Genomic DNA, 21465 nt, shown 5'->3' with positions numbered 1-21465 from the left:
TTCGGTATTTGAAGATTGTTTGATGCATTCATCATTCTGTCGCTGTCTGTACTGTCAAATATTCTTCTGAAGCTGCTAAACATTACATGAAATACATTGTATCGGTTGAATTTCTATCAGTTTTGTTGGGTTTATTACAGTGTGTGGATAGCATCGCTGATCTTCCCGATCTGAATCCATTTTGGTAGTCTCCTTTTCTCCTTTCTGTCCAGTTCCCAATGTCTTTAGTTTATTATATCCATCAATATTTTATATCCGCAAATTAGGAACATGATCATCAGTCTGTAGTTTTCGTACATTTCTTTGTTTCCTTGCTCATATGTTCGCGTTGCTTCCATGCCTGTTACTCGGCATATTCATGTTGTTTCATTGACGTCTTCATATTCCTTCAGCAAATATTTTTTAGGCTCCCAGTCCCCAGAGAAAAAAGGAACCCCCAACAAGAGAAAATAAGCTCCGACTCTTTCTGAAGAGATCTTCAGAACCCCTGTTAAATTTGCAAAACACATCTCAACAAGTAAGTCAACTCTCCATTGTTCCCAGTTAATTTTTTTTGCAACCAGTACGTGAATCAGTTCAAACGAATATTGGAGGTGGATTATTCATGAAAAATAAGTAGCAGAAACAAAGCTGCTGTTTTGCCACATAACTTTGATATCTGATAGTTTGTTTCTTACTTTTTCAACAGCAACCTTGTTTTTGCCATAAAATGAGCCTAGATCCTCCACAGAAGTAACCCTGGCTCTGGCCAAATGAGAAGTATTAAATTTTTTATTTTTTTTCATAAAAATTTGAAGAGACAGTTTTCAATATTCAATTATACTTTGTTCTTCTTAGTTTTGTGATATTTCGAATGTTAAACTACAGTTTATTGCTGTTATTTGCTGATGGTAATAATAATAAGAAGAAGAATTTATTTGAATTAGGATTCCCTAATATATATACAGGTTTAAGTATATAATATATAATTAAGTTTATAATATAATCAACAAATTTTATATAAATAATACAACTTTATATACATACATTAAATGAACTGATCAAAAAAAATATTCAATTTCCATCATGAATATATTATAACAGTTCGCTCTTGAAAATCTTTAATGATAGAGTAGATTTAATTGAATCCGGTAAATCATTAAATCCGACAAAACTTTTGAAGAATAAATTGCTCATACTATTTCTTGTATTTGTTTTAATTATATGAATGTAGAATGGTGATGAATGTCCTAATTGAAAGTTATTAATTACAGTAAGTATGGTGGGGTAATTTTATTTAATATTTTATAAATGAAAACCATGGAACAATAGTATAATCTTTTGGATACTGAGAGTCATTGTAGAGCAGAAAGCATGTTAGAAACTCTCATTCCTCGATTTTGCAGTTTTTGTATTTGTTGCACTTTGTTCAAATCAAAAGAGAATGAAATAGATGCACAGTAGTCAAAATGGGATTGGGTTATTGATTTATATACCATAATAAAAGCAAATTCCTGGACAGAAATCAAATAAAATTTTTGGTGCACCCTGTGTAAACAAACTAATAGATTTTCAAATGAAGATTTTTGTCAAGAGAACATTGAGCAAAAATGAATTTTGGAAAATATGATAGATGGAGATGTGAGCGACATAGATAGAAAACATAATACAAATTAGTTCCTGAACTATAGTATGATTCCATAATAGTAGGCACTAAATTCTCAGAAATATCATTGCATTAATAAAACAACGATACAAATAAAATAAAAACAACAATAAAAATCAATTGGCGCTCCAGGGCGACTTCATTGATTCCAGTGGCGCATTTGCTTTTTCAGCTGCAGATCTTGATCTAACAATGTCCTCTCTCTTATAAAACAAAATGTAGGGTGTCTCCAGAGGCTCCAATAAATTCAATGCATCGCCAGAACATTTCGTGACACTACTATCTCAATCTTAAACCAGTCCGTTTCGTCTTTGACCAAGGCGTAATAATGACCAAATTCAACGCCAGAACCACAGTGAACAATGACTGCATGAATATTATAATAGTGGTCTGCTAGGTTGAAATGTTAAAAAATCCATTTTCAGATGATTTAATTTGATAAGCTTTGCATAAGCTTTGCACAGACTGGTTATTAGTCATATTAGGAAAAGCTAGATGAAGTTCCAGAAACTCACATAAGTTTTGGGTACTTCTTGAACATTTACCACAAAGTAAACAAGTGAGGATTTTTCCAGCAAAAGATTTACAAACACAAGACGAGATGGGCAGTACGGAATCATTCAGTCCAGAGCAGTCAGGAGTATTGATTTTGCTATTGTTTTGCTCACGAAGAGTATTCAACAAAAACCCCAAGAATTTGGAACAATCGTCTTGTTGTCCTAACGAGTATCTAGTGGACTTCAAAGACTCCAGGAAATCGGTTGGAGGGCAAGATGATTACCTTCTTACGAAACTGCAGCTGCATGAACAGGTGTTTGAGTTTGGTGAATAAGTAGGCAACATTCCCGTTCTCGTTCATCATTAAAACTTCGTTCTTGAAATTCTTCCGTCATGAACAACACTTGTAAAATGCTATTCATGTAGCAAGTGTTTCCTAAATCATCCAATCCAATTTTCTTCTCTAGATTTTCAGGACAACTATCTCCTGATTCGTAAGGAAGAACATGTTTCACAGAATCTCCAGCTCCTCAAGCTGCGATCGATTCTTCCAAGTGAAGAAGGGTTTCGCAGAGGGATCGATTCGGCTCTTGCTTCATGAAGCTCTTCCACTGAAAGGGAACCAGTTCTACGAGGACTGCAACTCATATTTGGGGAGCAAGAATGACCTGAGTCCACTGACCGCACTGAAAAAGAAGAAGGTGGATCAATCACTTGTGAATTAACCTTGATAAGAGACTGATGAATATCCACATATCTCGGCTTGTTTCGAAGAGGTTTCAGTTCCGTACTGAAATTAGGGCAATGCATGATCTCATCAAAATTATGTGAAGGAGGAATAGTTCCAAGTACTGAAGCAGCATTGCCACGTTGATAGCAATACTAATTCTTTCTATCAAAAAAGACGTAGAACGGTGATCTTTTGTTGCTTGGCCTATTCTCCTTCCAAGTTCATGAACGAATAACAGAGACTCCGGGCCATAAACACCAAAAGTTTCAACCGCTACTGGATGAAACAGTTGTTTCCAAGATTTTGGTATTTTTTTCTTTTCAATTTCTCGCCACACAATGCTGCAGTTCCAGCAGACTTGAAACTTTCGGCTAGATGGGAAGCCGCGACCGTGTCAACGCAAGTGAACTGCCATATCACAGGTTTACCGTATTTCCATGGTATGGTATTGCATTAAAACGAAAACATTGTTGTCAAGGTTATGATTCTATATATTTTTTTTGTACAACTGTCATTAAATGTGACATTTTTAATGGTTCTCAAAAATATTAACACTAGTGTTAAAAGTATTTTTAACACGATTTTTTTTGACCAAATAGCAATAAACAAAGCAATTATTCAATTTTCAAGGAGGTTTTATTATGAACAATAGATATAGATACATTTAAATTATGTTACAAATGTATTATATACATTAAACACCAGCAAGAACTTTTAATGTGACTTCAAATAAAACGCGTGAGCTGTAAACAATACTGTTTGTTGGTAATCAGGCCACCTGACACGGCTACTTCACAGCAAATGTGATAACATGAAAATAGTTAACTGACAAGAGATGTCAAAATGTGTTTTTATAGAAATATTGAGTTTATCTTTTTTATTATGAAAACAGGAAAGTTGTACAAAAAACTTTGGATGACAATTGTGTTGAAAGTAAGTTTTATTCAGTTCGTGAACTTTTTCACTCACAAAATAAAACCTCACTTTTAACACTCATATTATAAATAGTTATTATCATTTTTTATAATCTGCTTGGTATAATTTAGGTACGCCACTACAGTGACAGGTATTTTCTGAGAATTTAGTCCCTACTATTTTGGAATTATAGTAAAGCAAAGTTTTTCTCTGAAATCAAATTGAATTTTTGTTATACTTCATCTCGTACTGGTTGCAGAAAATTTGCATCATAATACAAAGCTAGATTAGGATACCTGACCATTATGCATATGATGACATGTGTTATGTGTACATAGAGAGGCTACTCCCAGCAGCTGACACCCATCCAAGAGGTAAAACCAAATAAATTTCCTCTTCACAAACTGCCCGTCTATATGCTTGCGTGCCTGCGTTATCACTTAATCATTATATTACATTAGAGTGATTGAATAATTCAGTTACAACAGAAGGAAAGATAAGGTTTATTTTTTCATCACCTGAAGACGATTGTGGATACTAACAATCGAAACGTCGTGAAGTAACTTGGTTTGAAATCTTTTTTATTTTTGAATTTATTTTTTCATTATTTTATGATTTTTATTTATATTTTTTCATTTATTTTTACTCTGTGGTCATTCTCATTTTGTATTTTTATTATTTTATTGGTTTCACTGTGTAATTTTATTCCATGTTTTAATGCTTGATATAATCCTGAAGAATTATAATCATAAATCCTGGAGGATTATATCAAGAAGGAAATATTGAGAGCAGATAGCTGTTGGTTCACAGATGGATCAAAAACACCTTCCGGTTCTGGTGCAGGTGTTTTCAGTCGCAGATCCAGGACAGAGATATCAACCTGCCTAGGAACTTATGCTACTGTATTTCAAGCGGAAATTTACGCTATTGAATTGTTTGCAGAGAGATTGAAAGAATCCAACCTCATACACAAGTCAACAAAAATATTCTTGGAAAGTCAAACGTTGTTGGAAGCTCTTGGCTCCTTCGAGCAACGTCTAAATTGGTAGCAAATTGACAAAAATGACTCTCCCCGATACGAAAATTCATCAGATTGTCTCTGGTCTGGATTCCTGTGGCCATATTGGCCTGGATTCCTGGTCATACTGGCCTGGAAGGCAATAAGGCTGCTGATTCCCTTGCAAAGGAGGGTGCTGCAAGCAGCTTCATTGGACTAGAACCTGTCATTGGCATTGCTTTAGGCTTTGCCAAACAAAGATTGAACACCTGGATGGCAAGAAGATTTATGGACTTCTGGCAGAATCTTCCAGAATTGGCTCACTCCAAGGCGTTTATTCTCCCTTCGAAGATTGATACCAAAAACAGTTGTTGGACTACAGTGAGGATGAACCAAGATCTCTAACAAGCCTTCTTACTGGTCACTGTCATTTGAATCATCATAACAGAGACTCGGACTGTCGGAAGAGAGTGTGTGTCGCCTCTGTTTGAAAAATGATGAAACATCAAAACACATACATTTTGCCTGCCTTGATGGGGACCAAATCAGGTTTTTGGAGTTTGGCAGTGCCGTACTTTTACCATCTGACCTAAAAGACCACTCACGCATACAAACTAATCGGCTTCGTTAAGAAGCTGGGTTTATTTGGACGAGTATGAATATAGTCAATTCAACTAGTTCAAAAACATGAAAAATAGAGATGAAGGTCCTAAAAATATGAGCTATAGCTCATTCGATTCGAAATCACCTCTAGAAAAATGTTTTTGAAGGATTTTGGTGCAGGTAAAAAATTGCAATTGTAATTAACAAAATAAGATTAAAAAACTCACTTTGATAACTCAAAAAATATTAATATTTAAGTAATTTTGAAAAGAGCTCGTTGGAGAGGAGTAAATTTCCGATAGATAAACGCAGGATTTTCCTTTGCTGCAGGATTTTACATTGTTGCAGCCTTTATTATAAAATCCTAGCACTGAAGAAACCTTCATATTTGTATAATAAGGTAATAAGGTAAAATTCAGACTTGACCAGCACAATATCAATGTACGTAATAAAAATAATATTACAATTCCGAAACATAAAACCTCGTTGTTCAAATCATCATTTTTGTATAATATAGCTACCCTTTATAATGCTATCCCCAATGAAATAAAACATATGTCAATCTATTCTTTTCGGAAAAAACTGAAACTGATTCTACTTGATGGTTTAGACCTCCAATTCCTCGAATAATTATTACTGTGCTGATATCATCCATGTAACTTTGAACAATATAATTATCATTACTTGTCTGTGTCGATATATATTTGCAAGTGCAAATAGCTAAAAATTGTTGATAAACATTTTTTTTTCAATTGATATTTAGCTCTGTCTGCTTTCACATTGAACAATGGCATTTATTAACATAAAATATGAATTTTTTACGTGATTTGCTTATTAAATTGTTTTAAACAAATAGAGACATTTAATATTTTCGAAAATTTTCTTTTGCTATTTTATTGTTTACAGATAATAATCAAAAGGGCTACACGAAGTTTAAAATTTATAGGCCAACGGAGATTGGGAAAAAATTGAATAACTTTTTGAAAAATGGTGATAAACCTTTTTTTTCTACGGGACTCGATTCATTCAAGTGTCAAGAAGATACTAGATTTTTTTCAAATTTTCAAAATGTGTTATGTTATAAAAAAATAATTCTTTTGATAAAGTCTCTTTAGCGGCAGCGCACGCATGCCGTAACAGCCGTGCGGAACCCTATTTTCAAAGTCAAATTAAAATTATAAATAATGGAGATAGAGTTTCAGGAGTCGTGACTTTTTTTCTCTTCAACGAGCTTTTTTCAAAATTGCTTAAATATTAATATTTTTTGAGAAAGAAAGTTTTTGGCTTTCTACTACTCCATCTGATACAAAAAAATGGATGAGAGAATCTTCCAAAGAAAGGAAAGAAAGTATTCAATTTGAAAATAAGTAACAAATTGAATACTTTCTTTCCTCTCTTTGGAAGATTCTCTCATCTCATTTTTTTGTATCAGATGGAGTAGTAGAAAGCCAAAAACTTTCTTTCCCAAAAATTATTCACTCCTGAAAATATAACCCTTTCAAATCAATATTTTTTGAGTTATTAACGAAAAACTAAAAACCATTTTTTTAATCTTATTTTGTCAATTACAATTGCAATTTTTTACCTGCACCAAAATCCTTCAAAAACATTTTTTCTAGAAGTGATTCCAAATCGAATGAGCTATCGCTCATATTTTTAGGACCTTTACTTCTATTTTTCATGTTTTTGAACTTGTTGATTAGACTAATTAGACTAATCGGTGTGAGCCACAATAAACCTTCGCGAGTTGCGGTGGAGAGTCGAATAGACCCACTCACTTTTGACCTAACCTAACCTAATTGATAAATTAGCTTTTCATTTGAATTTTATTTTTTCATTCACATATTTCAAATCATATTAGGCAACGGAAGTCCGAACTAGTAAACTTCACGATGAAACAGTGTCAAACACTTTCAAACGAACATGAAGTGTATTGAAGTGACTCTTTGAATTGAAGTTACTTTTTTGTGGTAACTGAATTATGTAGCTATATAGTCATGAAAAAAATGATTCTCAATTCCAGAGAAGAAACAGAGAAGTGTCATGAATTTGAATAGTATTCAATTTTTAATGCATTCGCTTGTGGCTTTATATACAAAGTGTCTCGAAAGTCATGAATCAAACGAAAGTACTACATGGGCTGAAAAGTCTTGGGTCTAATACATAGATGGCACTAGTCTACCTAATACTTACCTTCAAAGTGAGCTGTTGAAATTTTACGATATTCTATGAAACCGTTGACTTGACTTGTATCTCAGAATTCTGACTTGTCAGAATTCTGACTTGCAAGTCAGAATTCTGAGATACAAGTCAGAATTCTGAGATACAAGTCAGAATTCTGACTTACAAGTCAGAATTCTGAGATGAAAGTCAGAATTATACAAATCGAAAAAAATATTTTTGTGTGGTCCTTCTTGTATAATTCTGACTTGAATCTCAGAATTCTGACTTGCAAGTCAGAATTCTGACTTGTATCTCATAATTCTCACTTGTATCTCAGAATTATTCTGACTTGTAAGTCAGAATTCTGACTTGTAAGTCAGAATTGTGAGATTCAAGTCAGAATTCTGACTTGCAACTCAGAATTCTGAGATGAAAGTCAGAATTATACAAATCGAAAAAAATATTTTTGTGTGACCCTTCAACGCTTTCGTAATATTCCTCTAATAAATTTGTGAATTATTGAGCTAAAAGTGACACTACTTTTGTTATTTTCAAAACAATCAGTGACGGCTCGTGCATTGGAGAACAGGGGAGGCTAAAGTCATGAAGACTATATACACACAGAAAAGCCCGCCAGAGTCGCGAAATTTTTTTGGGGTACCCCACCTATTTAAACCAAAATACGTAATATCTACATAAACAAAAAATTGTGTATTACCAAAAATTATACGTATAAAACTGACCATTAAAAAAAACAAAAACAAAGAAAAAGGGTTGTCTTTGAGTTATTCAATAAAAATGAACTCTTCTAAGTCAAAAAATAATACTTTTCTCTTCTAATATAACAGTTTTAAAAAAAAATAGCTAAAAATATTTTATAAGCACAAGAACTTAATTATGCTTATAAAAACAGGTTCAAAAGTAAATTTTATTATCCAGCAAGAACCAACGAGGAGGTGAGAGTCGTGTCTTATCAGGAAAGGAAAGGAAGGATGGGGTAGGGAGGAAAATTAAATCTGGTTTGCACCCGTTAACTACTTTTATTCGGCGGTCGTTCAAGTTCAATATAGTCTGCGAGGGTCCCGCATTTTGAAAGGTTAATTGTAAGGTGTATCTTGCAATTTTGGATAGGAAGGAAAAAATTAAAAAAAGACGCTGAAAGTAAACATAACATTCGTTCTCAACCAAGACGATATAGCTTTTGCTATATTTTGTGCTACAATTTTAATTTACAAGACGAAAATATATGCTCCTAAGATTTAAAATACCTTTCTGTAGAACGAGGTAAATTTTTTAAAGCCGAGTTTCCTATTTTAGACCACGTTTGGTATTCGGTTTGTACGGAAAATAAAACACAGGGCCAACAAAAAAGTTTTTCTCGTTCAATGGAGCCGGTTAACCAATTGCATTCATTGTGTCAACTAATATTAAATCCTCGATTTTGTCGATAATGTGACGCTTTAATTGGAATCAAATTTGGTTGGTTTATTATCATAAGATAAAGACTTAAAATTATTTGTCAGCAGCCAATCGACTATATCGTCAGATTTTTTAATTTCGTCCAACTTATCGACAATTAATGGAAAAAAAAACTTACCGAAAAGTGAAAACCTGAAAACACCTTGAAATTGAAAGAAAACACTTTAAAAACACATCAAAAATATCACCAAAAAGCACTGCTATAATACAATATTGTCTGTTTCATACACAAATAATTTCTGTAAGTAAAATTACAAATCGGGACGTATGTCGCTGGTTGGATCGGTCTCGCGGCGCTTGTGTTTTTTAAAACGGTCGGAGGCTTGGCTCCCTTGCAACGTACGGCATTTATTATTTCGGGTTAATGATTTATTCGTTATTCGTTCATGGGCGGTGCGTTTGAGTTTTGTTGATGCAGGATACAGTGTGGTACGTACTACGTAGTGAGTGAGTGATAGTGTTTTTTCGGGCATATTATGTATTCATATTGAAAATTAATGGTAAAGTAATGATACCCAAGCATTTTTAGAAAAAAATAATCATAATCATTTGTCAATATCTTTTTGATTTATTGCGATGAATAGCCTCAAATTTTATGGGGAGGCTAAGCCTCCCTTGCCTCCTCTGACTAACCGCCGCTGAAAACAATGGATCAAGAACAATGTTGTGTTTTAATTTTACACTGCTTCTTGATGGGAAAAATTACCGTTCAAACGAAGCAATGGCTTGACAAATGTTATAAGGACTTCACTTAATCAGAAACAACAATTAAAAGTTGGTTTGCTGACTTTAAACGTGGTAGTAGAGACATCGAAGACGCAGAACGCAGTGGACGTTCAAATGAGGCAGTCACATCATCAAAAACCATAAAAAACTACAAAATCGTTTTGAATGATCGAAAAGTGAAGTTGCGTGAGTTAGCTGACAGTGTAAAGATGTTAAAAGAACGTGATGGCTTCATTTTTCATGAGCATTTGACTATGAGAAAACTGTGCTCAAAGTAAGTGCCGTGCGAGCTCACTGTTGACCAGAAACAAGAACGTCTTGATGATTCTGAGCAGTGGTTGGGCTTGTTTAAACATAACAAGCCAAAATTTTTGCATCAATATGTTACAATGGATGATTCATGGATCCATAACTTTACTATGGAATTAAAACGATCATCATCTGAGTGGAGAGCAACTGGTGAATCTCGTCCAAAGCGCCCGAAAGCACAACAAATGGCTGGGAAGGTTATGACCTCGGTATTTTGGGATGTGCGTGTTGTAGTATTCATCGATTACTTTTAGAGGGAAATACCATCAACAGTAATTATTATATAGCGGTATTGGAGTGTTTGAAGGCCAAAATTGCAAAAAACGACAGCATATGGCAAAACAAAATTTTGTGTCACAAGTCAATCAGAACAACGGAGAAATTACATGAGTTGAACTTCAAATTGCCCCCACATCCACCGTATTTACCAGATTTGGTTCCCAGCGACTACTGGCTGTTCGCAGACCTCAAAAAAATGCTCATCGGTGAGAAATTTCCCTCGAATGAAGAGGTTATTGCTGAAACTGAGGCCTATTTTGAACAAAAAAAAACGCGTTTTCCTTCTCAGGGCCAGGACTTTTCACCACAGGTGTTAGATAGTGTTAGTTCATCTCCAATACAAAATCTCTTTCTGAGGTTTGATTTCATTCATTCATTTCAATTTTTTAAACAGAATAAATGGAACGAATTGGAAATGGCCGTTGCTATCATCAATTTTGTTTGTTCCGTGACTTTTGAGACTCTCTGTAAACTATTTTTGAGTGGCGAATAGGTTACAGTACCTAGGTGAGTTGATAGCGTAGTATTCTTCGATTACAGTAGTGAAAACAATCTCTGTCAAAACAGCTTATGCGGGATATTTCATACAAAATTGTTAATTTCATCAGTTCGGACTTTCATTGTCGGATATGATATAAAAGGATTTGAAATCCCTGGAAGAACTAATAAAAAAAAGAATTAAATATGAATAGCTGAAAATATCAATTATATTAAGCAAAAAACCTGAAATTAAATGATAGTGAAATGAAATACAAGTAAAAATGAAACAATTGAACAGAAAATAAGAAGTTAAGAGATTCCAAGTTAAGTTATTTCATGACGTTTCGATTGTTAATATCCACAATCGTCTTCGGATGATGACTGTACTAATTCCTCCGAGAGGTGACTATTTATAGGTCGTTCGAGTACTTTCACTCATCTCCGCTTTACTTTTTCCGCTTCACCGGCTTAGGGTCAGTTGTATAGGTCTCGTTTATAGTTTAGTTTAAACTTCAAGCTTATATTTGAACTTAGGTTTAAAGCTATAAAATGCTAAAATATCTTTTGTATATCTTTCAGTTAAAAACTCGTAGACACGACAACATTGACAAGTGAATTGAAATTGACCTGCTGTCTTGACTCATGTCGTACATTGACGTGAGTGTTATGTGCAATTTGCTTCATAAGTTCATAATCGGACTCTGTAATAAAATTCAAATTGAAAATATAATAAAAAGAAATTCTGTAATTTATCAGTTTTTCATTATCACAGTGCTTGATATATCAGCCCCTTAAAAAAATATATTTTATGCTAGGCTCTAGAGAGTTACATCTTCTCTAACAAATTTTGTTTATCGAAAATTTTTTCAGAACATCTTCAGGTTTCATTTTTGAAAGGTTTTTGAATTACATTCACCTGATATGAATATCAGTTTGGGAAACTGATGATTTGTCAAAATATCGGCAATACAAGCCCAAACAAAGTATGCTTTACATTACCAGAATTGAAATAAAAATGATCATACCAGAAAGCATGTTTTTTTTTTATTATATTACTAAATAGAGAGCTGCGATCACATGCAATTCAACAAATTCACAAAATAATTATCTATCAAGTTTTGTCTTGTAAAATGTCCATTTTCTTGAATTTGTTCTTCATTAACGTCTTCCACATCTGCTTCTTGTTCAATGGGATTGTCGTTTTGTAGGTCGGGATAATTCTGGCTAAGAGCAATATTATGTAATACCCCCGTAGCTACTATAATGGCTAAAGTGGTGTTCAATAACACCCTCGTTTCTAGTCTCAGAACTTGAAATCTTCTTTTCCATACTCCATATTGTTGCTCTACAACATTACGGGTTCTTATTTGGGATTCGTTATAAAGATTTTCAGCAGCAGTGTTTGGATTTGCTACTGAAATCAATACATGGTTGTCCAGGGTATAGCCTGAATCACCTACAGTGAAACCATACATCCCACCGTTGAACTGATCCTGGCAAGCGAGCAACTATATTCCTTATGTATAATCACTTGAAATCACTTGAAAAAGCTGATATTTCAGCGAAACATGTTGTGTTTCATTTTTCAAATAAATTTTGTGGAGATCAAATCCCTATGTATAAGTTTGCATCAGACACACTCTGAACATTAATTGAACATGAACATTAATTAGCCTTTCCTGTTATGAAAGTTTTCAGCATTTTCTCCACCTGCAAAAATATTTCATACAATTGACCAGTTTCTGTTTTTAGAGACTATGGAGATGTATTCACGAACACACATCTCAGCAATTATTTATATTATATATTCTCACCTGGAGATTGAATCCTAATATGGGTGCAGTCCACAGCACCAATAACATTAGGAAAATTGGCTATATTCTTGAAGTCTGTTTGGGTTTCCTTTAGTTCCTCATTCGTCATAGGCATCCTAATATACATAGGTGACAATATCGCTATTTGCTTTGATACATCACGAACAACAAGTGATGCTGTGCTAGTGTCAATTCCTCCAAAGTCTGCCGCTACATTCAGCATGATGCCTGTAACACAAAACCTTAATGCTACCAGAATTTGTGTCAATGGAGTGATAGTATGATTCCTATAATGGAATAATGCAATGGACTCACTTAAAAATAATGCATCATTATTAGTCATTGTTTTAATTCAAAAGAAATACTCTCTGTGGCGTATTCCTATGTAAATTCAGGCCTATTTCTTGAATTAATACCCCTACAGATGCTTTCGACATCCTGAACCTATTGATAAATTCCTGGTCTGTCCAAATGTCCATGGTGTCGATTCGCGGTAGAAAAAGTCGCGGTCTTCTTGGGTTTTCCACAATATTTATAACATCTATCTCATCTTCCTCTTCAAATAATACATTTTCAAATTTTTCAAATATGTCCATTAAAAAAATATCTGGAAGCGTCAAATAGTTATAGGTTATAATACATAAAGTAACCACAAATAGTTGACACATCAGTAATCAATCTGAACATGTGTTAAGTGTTTAACCGACGCTTGTAGTTTAACTGCCCCCCCCCCCATCCATCAGTTGACAGTTAAACTCCAAATGGCAGTCGCAAACACCTATACAACGAACTTTATTCGTTGAACCAAAGTTTAACTAAGACTTGTGGTTTAAGCTGAACCTATACAAGTGGGCCTTAGTGGGAGATGACCGTTTGGTGGGAATTGGCCATTTTTCGCTTGATGATGGGTTTCCATATGTTGCGTATCTCTACGCTAGCTTAGCTGAATACATTGTTGGAAAACATGTATGCGGTTTCTTTGAATTTTCTCCAAAACCAATGTTCCTCCCTGTGTATTTTGGTTTAGGAGGAAATTCAAAGAAGCCGCATACATGTTGTCCAGCAATATATTCAGCCAAGCTAGCGTAGAGATACGCAACATATGGAAACGCATAATCAAGGGAAAAATGGCCAACTTTCGCCAAATGGTCATCCCCCACTAAGCCGGTGAAGCGGAAAAAGGAAAGCGGAGATAAGTGAAAGTACTCAAATGACCTATAAATAGTCATCTCTCGGAGGAATTAGTCCAGTCATCACTCGAAGACGATTGTGGATACTAACAATCGAAACGTCGTGAAGTAACTTGGCTTGGAATCTCTTTTAATTTTTATTTTTTGTTAATTGATCTATTTTCACTTGTATTTTATTTCACTATCATTTCATTTCAGGTTTTTTTTGTTTATTATAATTGTTATTTTCAGCTATTCATTTTCAATTCTTTATTAGTTCTTTCAGGAATTTTGAATCATTTTATATAATATCAGACATTGGAAGTCCGAACTAATGAAATTCATTATGAAACATTGTCAATCACCTTGAAGCAAACGATAAACAATTGTAATACTCATTTTTGATATTTTTTAATTTTTCCCAATTCCAGATGAGATACTAGTATTTCGAATAATGTGAAAAAGTCAATTTCATAGGAACATTAATTAAAATTTCAATTTGATAATGAATAACTTGCATGTGTGAAGTTCATTTATGAAAATGCACGCCTTTAATTTGCTTGATCACGAATAAATTATTTTTTAATCAACTCAGAAAATACAATTCTGGTGGAACTGTTTCGGAGAATGATGTGACGCACTGAAATTTATGGATAGGATGTACAGAGTGTTCCGAATCGAGTAGCAATATCTTAATAAATTCAATAAATTATCTTATATGGAGTTTTGAGGTAGAACTATCATAATGATGATATCAATAAGAGTATAGAGTAGAGTAGAGTAAAATAATTTAATTGACCACTTTATATACAAAATACGTTTATGGCAAGTCATATATAACTCATAGGTACTATGTCAGACACTTTAAATGAGCAACAACGTCTCTAGATTGAAGTAATAAATTTTATAAATGAATAAAACTGGCATATCAAAATTCTTTAAAATGATCACAGTGTCACATGAAAGGTAATAAAATAAATATATCAATGTAAAAAGATCAAGAACGTGAATCATTTTTCAAAAACCATGAATTGACCAGCTGTAGCAGCATATTCTTCGATTGTGTGGAAACAGGTGTTGAGAAGATATTTCTTGATGTTATTTTTGAAATTTCTCAAATCCAAAGATTTTAACTGTGGTATGGAGACAGTTGTATAAATTCAAATTTAGGGAGTTTCTTAGACTAACTGCTAACCTATGTCTTATTATTCAATAAACATGCGGAACTTGTTAAATAATCATGTTTCGGAAACATCTCAATATTCATGTGAATCTCCAACAACAGTATTCTCGTAATCGTTGATGAAGTCGAGCAAATATTCTATGTGAAGGATGCTGCCGTTGAGGATACATTTCAGCATATCTTCTATAAGCTTCTAACCGATTGCCCTGCGACAGACCGTAAACGTAATGCATATCAGCCATTTCCTCATTTGTGTATGCCATTTTAATGGCATAATGGTGAATTATTGAAGTAACAAATTAAGAACAGAACAACAACACACAATTTCGGAAATTCACAAACTGACAGCGTCATACCAATTCAATTGTCGCTATCGCTAATAGCGACCTACTAGATAGATTAGTTTCGTATTTTCGCATTTATGACGATGTATCTCTGCAGTTGTTCGTAAAATAATTTTTTGCTGCGAACTGGTTCATTATGGGCAAAAAACCCAAGAGACATTTTTTGTTTATAATGAAATAGGCTATCGGGAATGAATTTTTAAATGGTAAACAAGTAATAAGACAAAAAGTTACATTGGAAATGAATTTTAGGGGTTGTGTTTTCCACCCCTTACAATGGGGTAAACCAAATAAATTTCTGGCTAAGTGTATTTTCGGTAGTACAATACGTCAGGTTAATTTCAATATTGTAACTTTTTTAGTGCTTGTGAAAAAAATTGTTATACAAATTTTATGTACCCCCTTCAAGGGGCTGTATCTTAACAAGGGATGCTCCAATGAAGTTTCTTTATATGAAAGATTGTATCTTTTTTTCGATGAGGAATCACCTCCTTGAATGTTTTACACTTATTTAGTTACACCCTATATACACTCACTTTTTCTACTGTTAGTTACTGACCCTTATTTCATTTATTCGCCTATTTCAAAGATTGATTGTAACAATTGTTCACTTCTGCATATTTATGTTCAGAAAATTCAACGTTAGATCTTTTTAACCAATTGAGATCCCGCTGCGGAAAAGAAATCCACAAAAACAGTTCCACTATGAATATTCTCATCAACAAATAATATAGAAAAATTCTAGAGATTGAATTATTCTTACAAGAACTATTGTTATGAAAAATCACATTTGATGCACGGATTCCTTTCTAGTTTACTCAGTTTTTATAATACCTAGTGTAGGCTGCATAGATTTTAATTGAAAATACTAGAAAAAACATTGAAATCACCAAAATTTTCGTCAGGGAATTTCAGACAATCTCTGTTAGAGCTTTGGTGCGTTCCTCAGTATATTCAGTATCACTATCTCGCCTAAACCTATAAAAGTGACCCACCCTTATGATAACCTCATGTAGTATGTTGTTACTATTATCGAATAAAATTTCTGACTTTAATCAAAGCTACCTCCGAGTGATTAAAAGTTCCTTTTCGATACTTCACAAGAGGTGTTTCTATGTTTGGGTCATTCTGTAGATGCATGATCTGTTTCTTTTTGAAAAAAAAACTGAACTTTGTTCTGCTCTGTCCAGCCACCAGCTCAACAACACCAAACTCTTATCATCGAAGAGTTTGAACCTGATGTCTTTCGCCAATTGATTGAGTATATACACACAGGATGCGTCACTTTGCAGCCAAGAACACTTTTGGGTAAGTTATTAGGATGTGGGTAGTATAACTCAAAAAATTAAATCAGACATCACTGCTATTAATTTATGTGTACCACAAGGTTCTACGTGAGGACCCATACTATTCGCAATATATAATATCGTAACATATGGAAAGAAGCTGCGATGTTAGCCTGTATTACCCAACAGTTAAAAACCATTTACAGGGTTGACTAAGTATGTTAATCCTTATAATTACAAAGTTACACTTTGAGAAAATGAATAACAAAGTTATAATATTGTAAAATAAACTATACCAGAAAATTAAAAATTCTCCATGAAATACTAAGATGTAGTGTCGACAATATATTCTAGAGAATCAAAATTGATATCACACAAATATGAAATTAAATTAATATTAAGTGGGATTTAATGAAGATTACTGCTGAATTATGGAAACCAAATTGGTGGAGTTTTTGTTGAAGGATCATGTGATCAAGTCGATCAAATGCTTTAGCAAAATTAGTATATACCACATCAACTTGACCACGATTATCTAAGACATCACTAACATCACTCCATCTCCAAACTTAAAAATGGGACAAACTCGTGATATCTTCCGTAATTCAGGAACATTATTATTTTTAACAGCAAGATTGAAAAGTGTCAGTAAGAGATAGACTAATACACCGATGTAATCTTTTACCAAAAAGGATGGTATCTCATCAGGACCAGAAGTGAACTTATTTTTTAGTTTACGTGCTGCAATCAAGATTTTCTTTTCGCTGATATTTTCAGCGATGAAAACAATTTGAATTAGATAAGCATGATTACAAATTATTTTCATCAATTGCAGAGTGTAGGTACTGTGAAAAAAATTTGTAAAATTATTTGCAATTTCATCTGGAGAATCAATATTGAAGTCATCACATTTGGGAGGTTCTAGATTACTGTAGGTCGACCACTTTAGCGCTTACTTTCGTGGCTAAAATCTCCTGAACAAAATTTCTCAAACCAACGTCGAATAGTACGTTCAATAACACTATCATTGTCAAATGCCTGTCTAATTTTTCGATTTGTTTCGGCAGCGCTTGAAAACATGGAAAAAATTAGCCCAAAATCGCCCAACGTCATGTAGTAATGATGTAAAAAGAGGTAAAGAATCAAAATTTGGAAAATAAATATTTATTGAGATGTGGAGAAACAAAAACACAGATCATTCAAACGGACAAAACTTTGAAACAACCTAATACGCACTTCTCCTTGTAATTTAAGTTTGTCAGGAATTCACTTTGACTTGAGGTGATTTTAAAGAAAGGTTGCAATAATAAAGCTGTAATCACCGAACAAAACTTTTATGTAATTGAAAAAATTTTATTAACATTGTTGGCAGTCATTTTTATGTATAAGATTCAATTTTTTTTGTGTAGTTCCAAAAAGACAACAAAAAAGTTGAAAAGTCGACCTGTTTCACTTGTGCTTCGTACTAATTCAAATTTTAAACAGAAATATTAACAGGCTGACCTTTCGTATGATGGAGATATTGAAAGCAGTACATTTTTTGTAATACAGTTAAGTAGTCTTCTTTCCGAGCCTTGATGAAAAACTAAAAAACCGAAACGTTGGCAAGAAAACAACTGTTTTTTCAGTACAATTGTTTCTGTTACCAAACTAACCTTTCTGGAAAGCAATACATTATGTAAATACTTTGTCTGTTATTTCCTCGTTTATAACTTTTGACATTTGATTTTCAACTATTAATAATCACGTTTTGTAGGAGTAATGAATGCAGCAGATTATTATGGCCTGGATGAACTTCGAAAAGCCTGTTCTGGATTTGTACAATGCTGCATAAATGTCGATACAGTTTGCGCTCTACTGGCCTCGGCTGAGCGATACATCCAGTACAAATGCACGAAATCTTTAGTACAAAAGGTAAATGCAACACAAGACAAGAATCATTTTATAGGGGTCCTCAACCTGAATCCAATAACTCAACTTTTTACCTCCTTTCAAATTACTCGTGTGAATCATTTCTGTTCAAAAATCTGTTTAAAATCTGTTTTTCCGTTAACCAGCTGTCGCACCCCTACGCGAGCTGAGGATTAACGAGGTCTTACCTTTTAACGTGTGATTCCTATATGTATAGTTCAAGTAAACGATATAGTGCAACCTACTTTCCAACAGCTCTCCTTTAATAATATAGTTGGGTAGCTAACTAATTTCGTTATTCAATAATCATTTCTGATTATATAAGAATTACAGTAACTATGTAATATAGATGATAATTGAAAATACTTGAATACTATATTCTATATATATATATATATATATACATATATATATATATATATATATATATATATATATATATATATATATATATATATATATATATATATATATATATAGAACCAACCATATATATAGAACCAAATATTTGTGAAAAACGTTAGAGTTTAAAATTATTTTGAAGGAAGAATGATGTCACATGTCGAAATTTCACAAAACATTAATTTGGAAGGATTGACAGATAGTTGACATGACATATGTCAGTGGTTCTAGTGATAAAAGCTGTTACCAACTTTGACTTGTAAAGAATTATTTTTGGAAATTTCTACCTGTGCAGCTTTTTTTAAAGTGAATGTAGGATAATAACATTTGGATTAAAGTATAAAGTACATTATTCTATTAATGCTAGATTGGGTGAATTCATTGAAACATTGTTATATGGATTTTTATCTAACGTCAAAAGATAGGAATATATCTCACTAAGATGATTAATATCTGTTATTTTGTTGATGCAATTTTTATTTTCAGCAATGAAGGCCATTTCAATAAAGGACCTTTTTTTTAAATATGTTTCACTAGCTAAGACCTTAGTGGCATCAAAATTCATATGGTGGTCAAACTTATTGACATGTTTAGCTAGAGCACATCTTTCAGGATGGTGTCTACAATCGCTTTTGTGGAAGTTATTCTCGAACTTAAAGTTCTTGACGTTTGACCAACATTTTGTTACATTTATTCGAGAAGTAATGAGGGGTTTATCTTTAACTCTGGTGTGTAAAGTTCTAATCGTGAGAAATGCTTTGGTGGCTATTTTAATATTAGGGAATTCATTGAAAATTCTAGAGAGTTTGGGGGTGATCTCCTTAATGAAGGGTGAAGTACTATAAAAAATTGGAATTGGAGCAATATTAATTCCATTGTTTTCAATTATATTTGGGTTTGGTGGTAAGGTTATATTAATGTCTGATATGGATGAGGAATTAAACAAAATATTTTTTAACATATGAATTATCCAGAAAAAGTTTAAGCAAAATATCAAGATTTTTTTTGTGAAATTGGATGTCAGAGATTTTCAACATTCTATTTTTCATTTGTTTCACTAGATTCACTTTCATCGAGTATTTGTGATATGACCAGTAGTTGATATATCTTCCTGAACTACAAGGTTTTCTGTAGTTCAGGAAGATGAGCTAAAAAAAGGGGTTTTCAGGAATGTTGGACCCTTGCTCTGGTCATTTTTGAATTGTGAAAATCTGACTCATTGATTATTGACAGCTGCTCCCCCAGCAACAAACTCCGCACCGCAAGTGAGATTCGCAAAGTTCAAAGTATGCTTTTTTGGCTAGGTGATAGTCCAAAGAGTTAGATGCACTTAGTTTATATCTGAAAGTAAATTCTATGCATGATCTACATGCACATGTAGATCACATCTTTTTTTCCACGAATGACGCCTGATACGCCTCTAGTTTAAATCAGGTTCAAAATTTTTCAGGTGTTAGAATTTGTGGATGAACACGGAAACGAAGTTTTGAATTTGGGATCCTTCACTCTCCTTCCCCAACATGTTGTCAGGCTTATTTTGGCTAGAGAAGAACTTCAAGCAGATGAATTTACGAAATTTCAAGCAGCACTGATGTGGGGTGAGTAAGACTTTTACAAATCGAATATAGAATAAAGAAAATACTTTTGTCTAGTTTCTACTGTGTTTATTTATTCGTTACAACCGGTTTCGGCTTATAAGGCTATTTTTAAGTAACTCCCACAAATTGTCAAGTTGTGTCTTAAATAGTGTGGACAGGTATCTGTCCACACTATTCTATCTTCTATCCTTTCTTCTGTTAATGCGTTATTGATTTCCAAGATAATTTGAGGCAGATGCATTCTAAAGTGTAATTATAATTTCAGTTTCACAATTCTTATGAAGCTGCTTATGGTTTCATTCAGTTTGGAAATAGTTCCTCATTTGATTGCTCGCGCTATTTTGCTATTTTATATAATGCATTGTACTTGAAAAAACAAAAATTGTTATTAGGTAAGAAATTTTGTGACGGTAACCCCAACACCAGCATAAAAGAGGTGATCGGAAACTTTTTGGAGTACATCCAGTTTCACAAGATTCCCGCCAATGTATTGATGAGAGAGATCCATCCGCTAGGTTTGGTTCCGTATGGCCTGTTGATGAATGCGCTAGCATACCAGGTGCAGTAATTGTTGCTTTTCCTTTACTTAGTCTTTGTTGCATGATTTTAACTATAGGTCATCTGATGCATTTACCGAAATAATTAAATATGTCTGTCGATTCACTAATGCGGCTTAGTATGGGATAAAGTTCTAGCGGCCAGGTTGGTTTGGCTTCGATTCTCGTTTTAGTAAAGTTCGACTGCATTTCTAGAATCATGAATTATCTATATGTATACATCGTGTTCGCAAAGTAAAAAATCAACTCATTCTTCACTATGTTACCAAGTCAAATTATTCATCAAAGTAGGAGAAAGAAATATACATGACCTCCATTGGTTATGGAAATTTTCGAAATAAGGGTTGCCTTTAATGCATTTCGAGATTCATTTTCGT

General features: G+C 33.4%; 1 protein-coding gene and 1 long non-coding RNA gene across 7 annotated transcripts in view; one reads left to right on the top strand and one right to left on the bottom strand.

Annotated features, from left to right (window-relative positions):
- Positions 1-21465, top strand: part of gprs (speckle type BTB/POZ protein) — a 46324-nt gene that overhangs the window by 10082 nt on the left and 14777 nt on the right. For 3 of the 6 annotated variants that reach the window (XM_074174512.1, XM_074174514.1, XM_074174511.1), the window contains exons 3-8: positions 407-517; positions 4127-4162; positions 16525-16642; positions 18377-18534; positions 20384-20531; positions 20924-21090. In XM_074174512.1, coding sequence (XP_074030613.1) covers positions 407-517; positions 4127-4162; positions 16525-16642; positions 18377-18534; positions 20384-20531; positions 20924-21090 — 738 coding nt within the window. The remainder of the gene's footprint in view (positions 1-406; positions 518-4126; positions 4163-16524; positions 16643-18376; positions 18535-20383; positions 20532-20923; positions 21091-21465) is intronic. The other 3 variants (XM_074174516.1, XM_074174513.1, XM_074174515.1) reach the window with 2 other exon arrangements.
- On the bottom strand, positions 12482-13359 carry LOC111510482 (uncharacterized). The gene is made up of 3 exons (XR_012465277.1): positions 13055-13359; positions 12639-12866; positions 12482-12534 (listed from the first exon to the last, which is right to left on the bottom strand). It is a non-coding gene; the product is annotated as an uncharacterized lncRNA (long non-coding RNA).

Source organism: Leptinotarsa decemlineata, unplaced genomic scaffold (assembly GCF_025532065.1).
Source record: "Leptinotarsa decemlineata unplaced genomic scaffold, Ldec_3_MD MMD2_tig00000591_RagTag_RagTag, whole genome shotgun sequence".
Lineage (NCBI taxonomy): Eukaryota > Metazoa > Arthropoda > Insecta > Coleoptera > Chrysomelidae > Leptinotarsa > Leptinotarsa decemlineata.
This window is presented reverse-complemented; position numbering and strand designations above follow the sequence as displayed.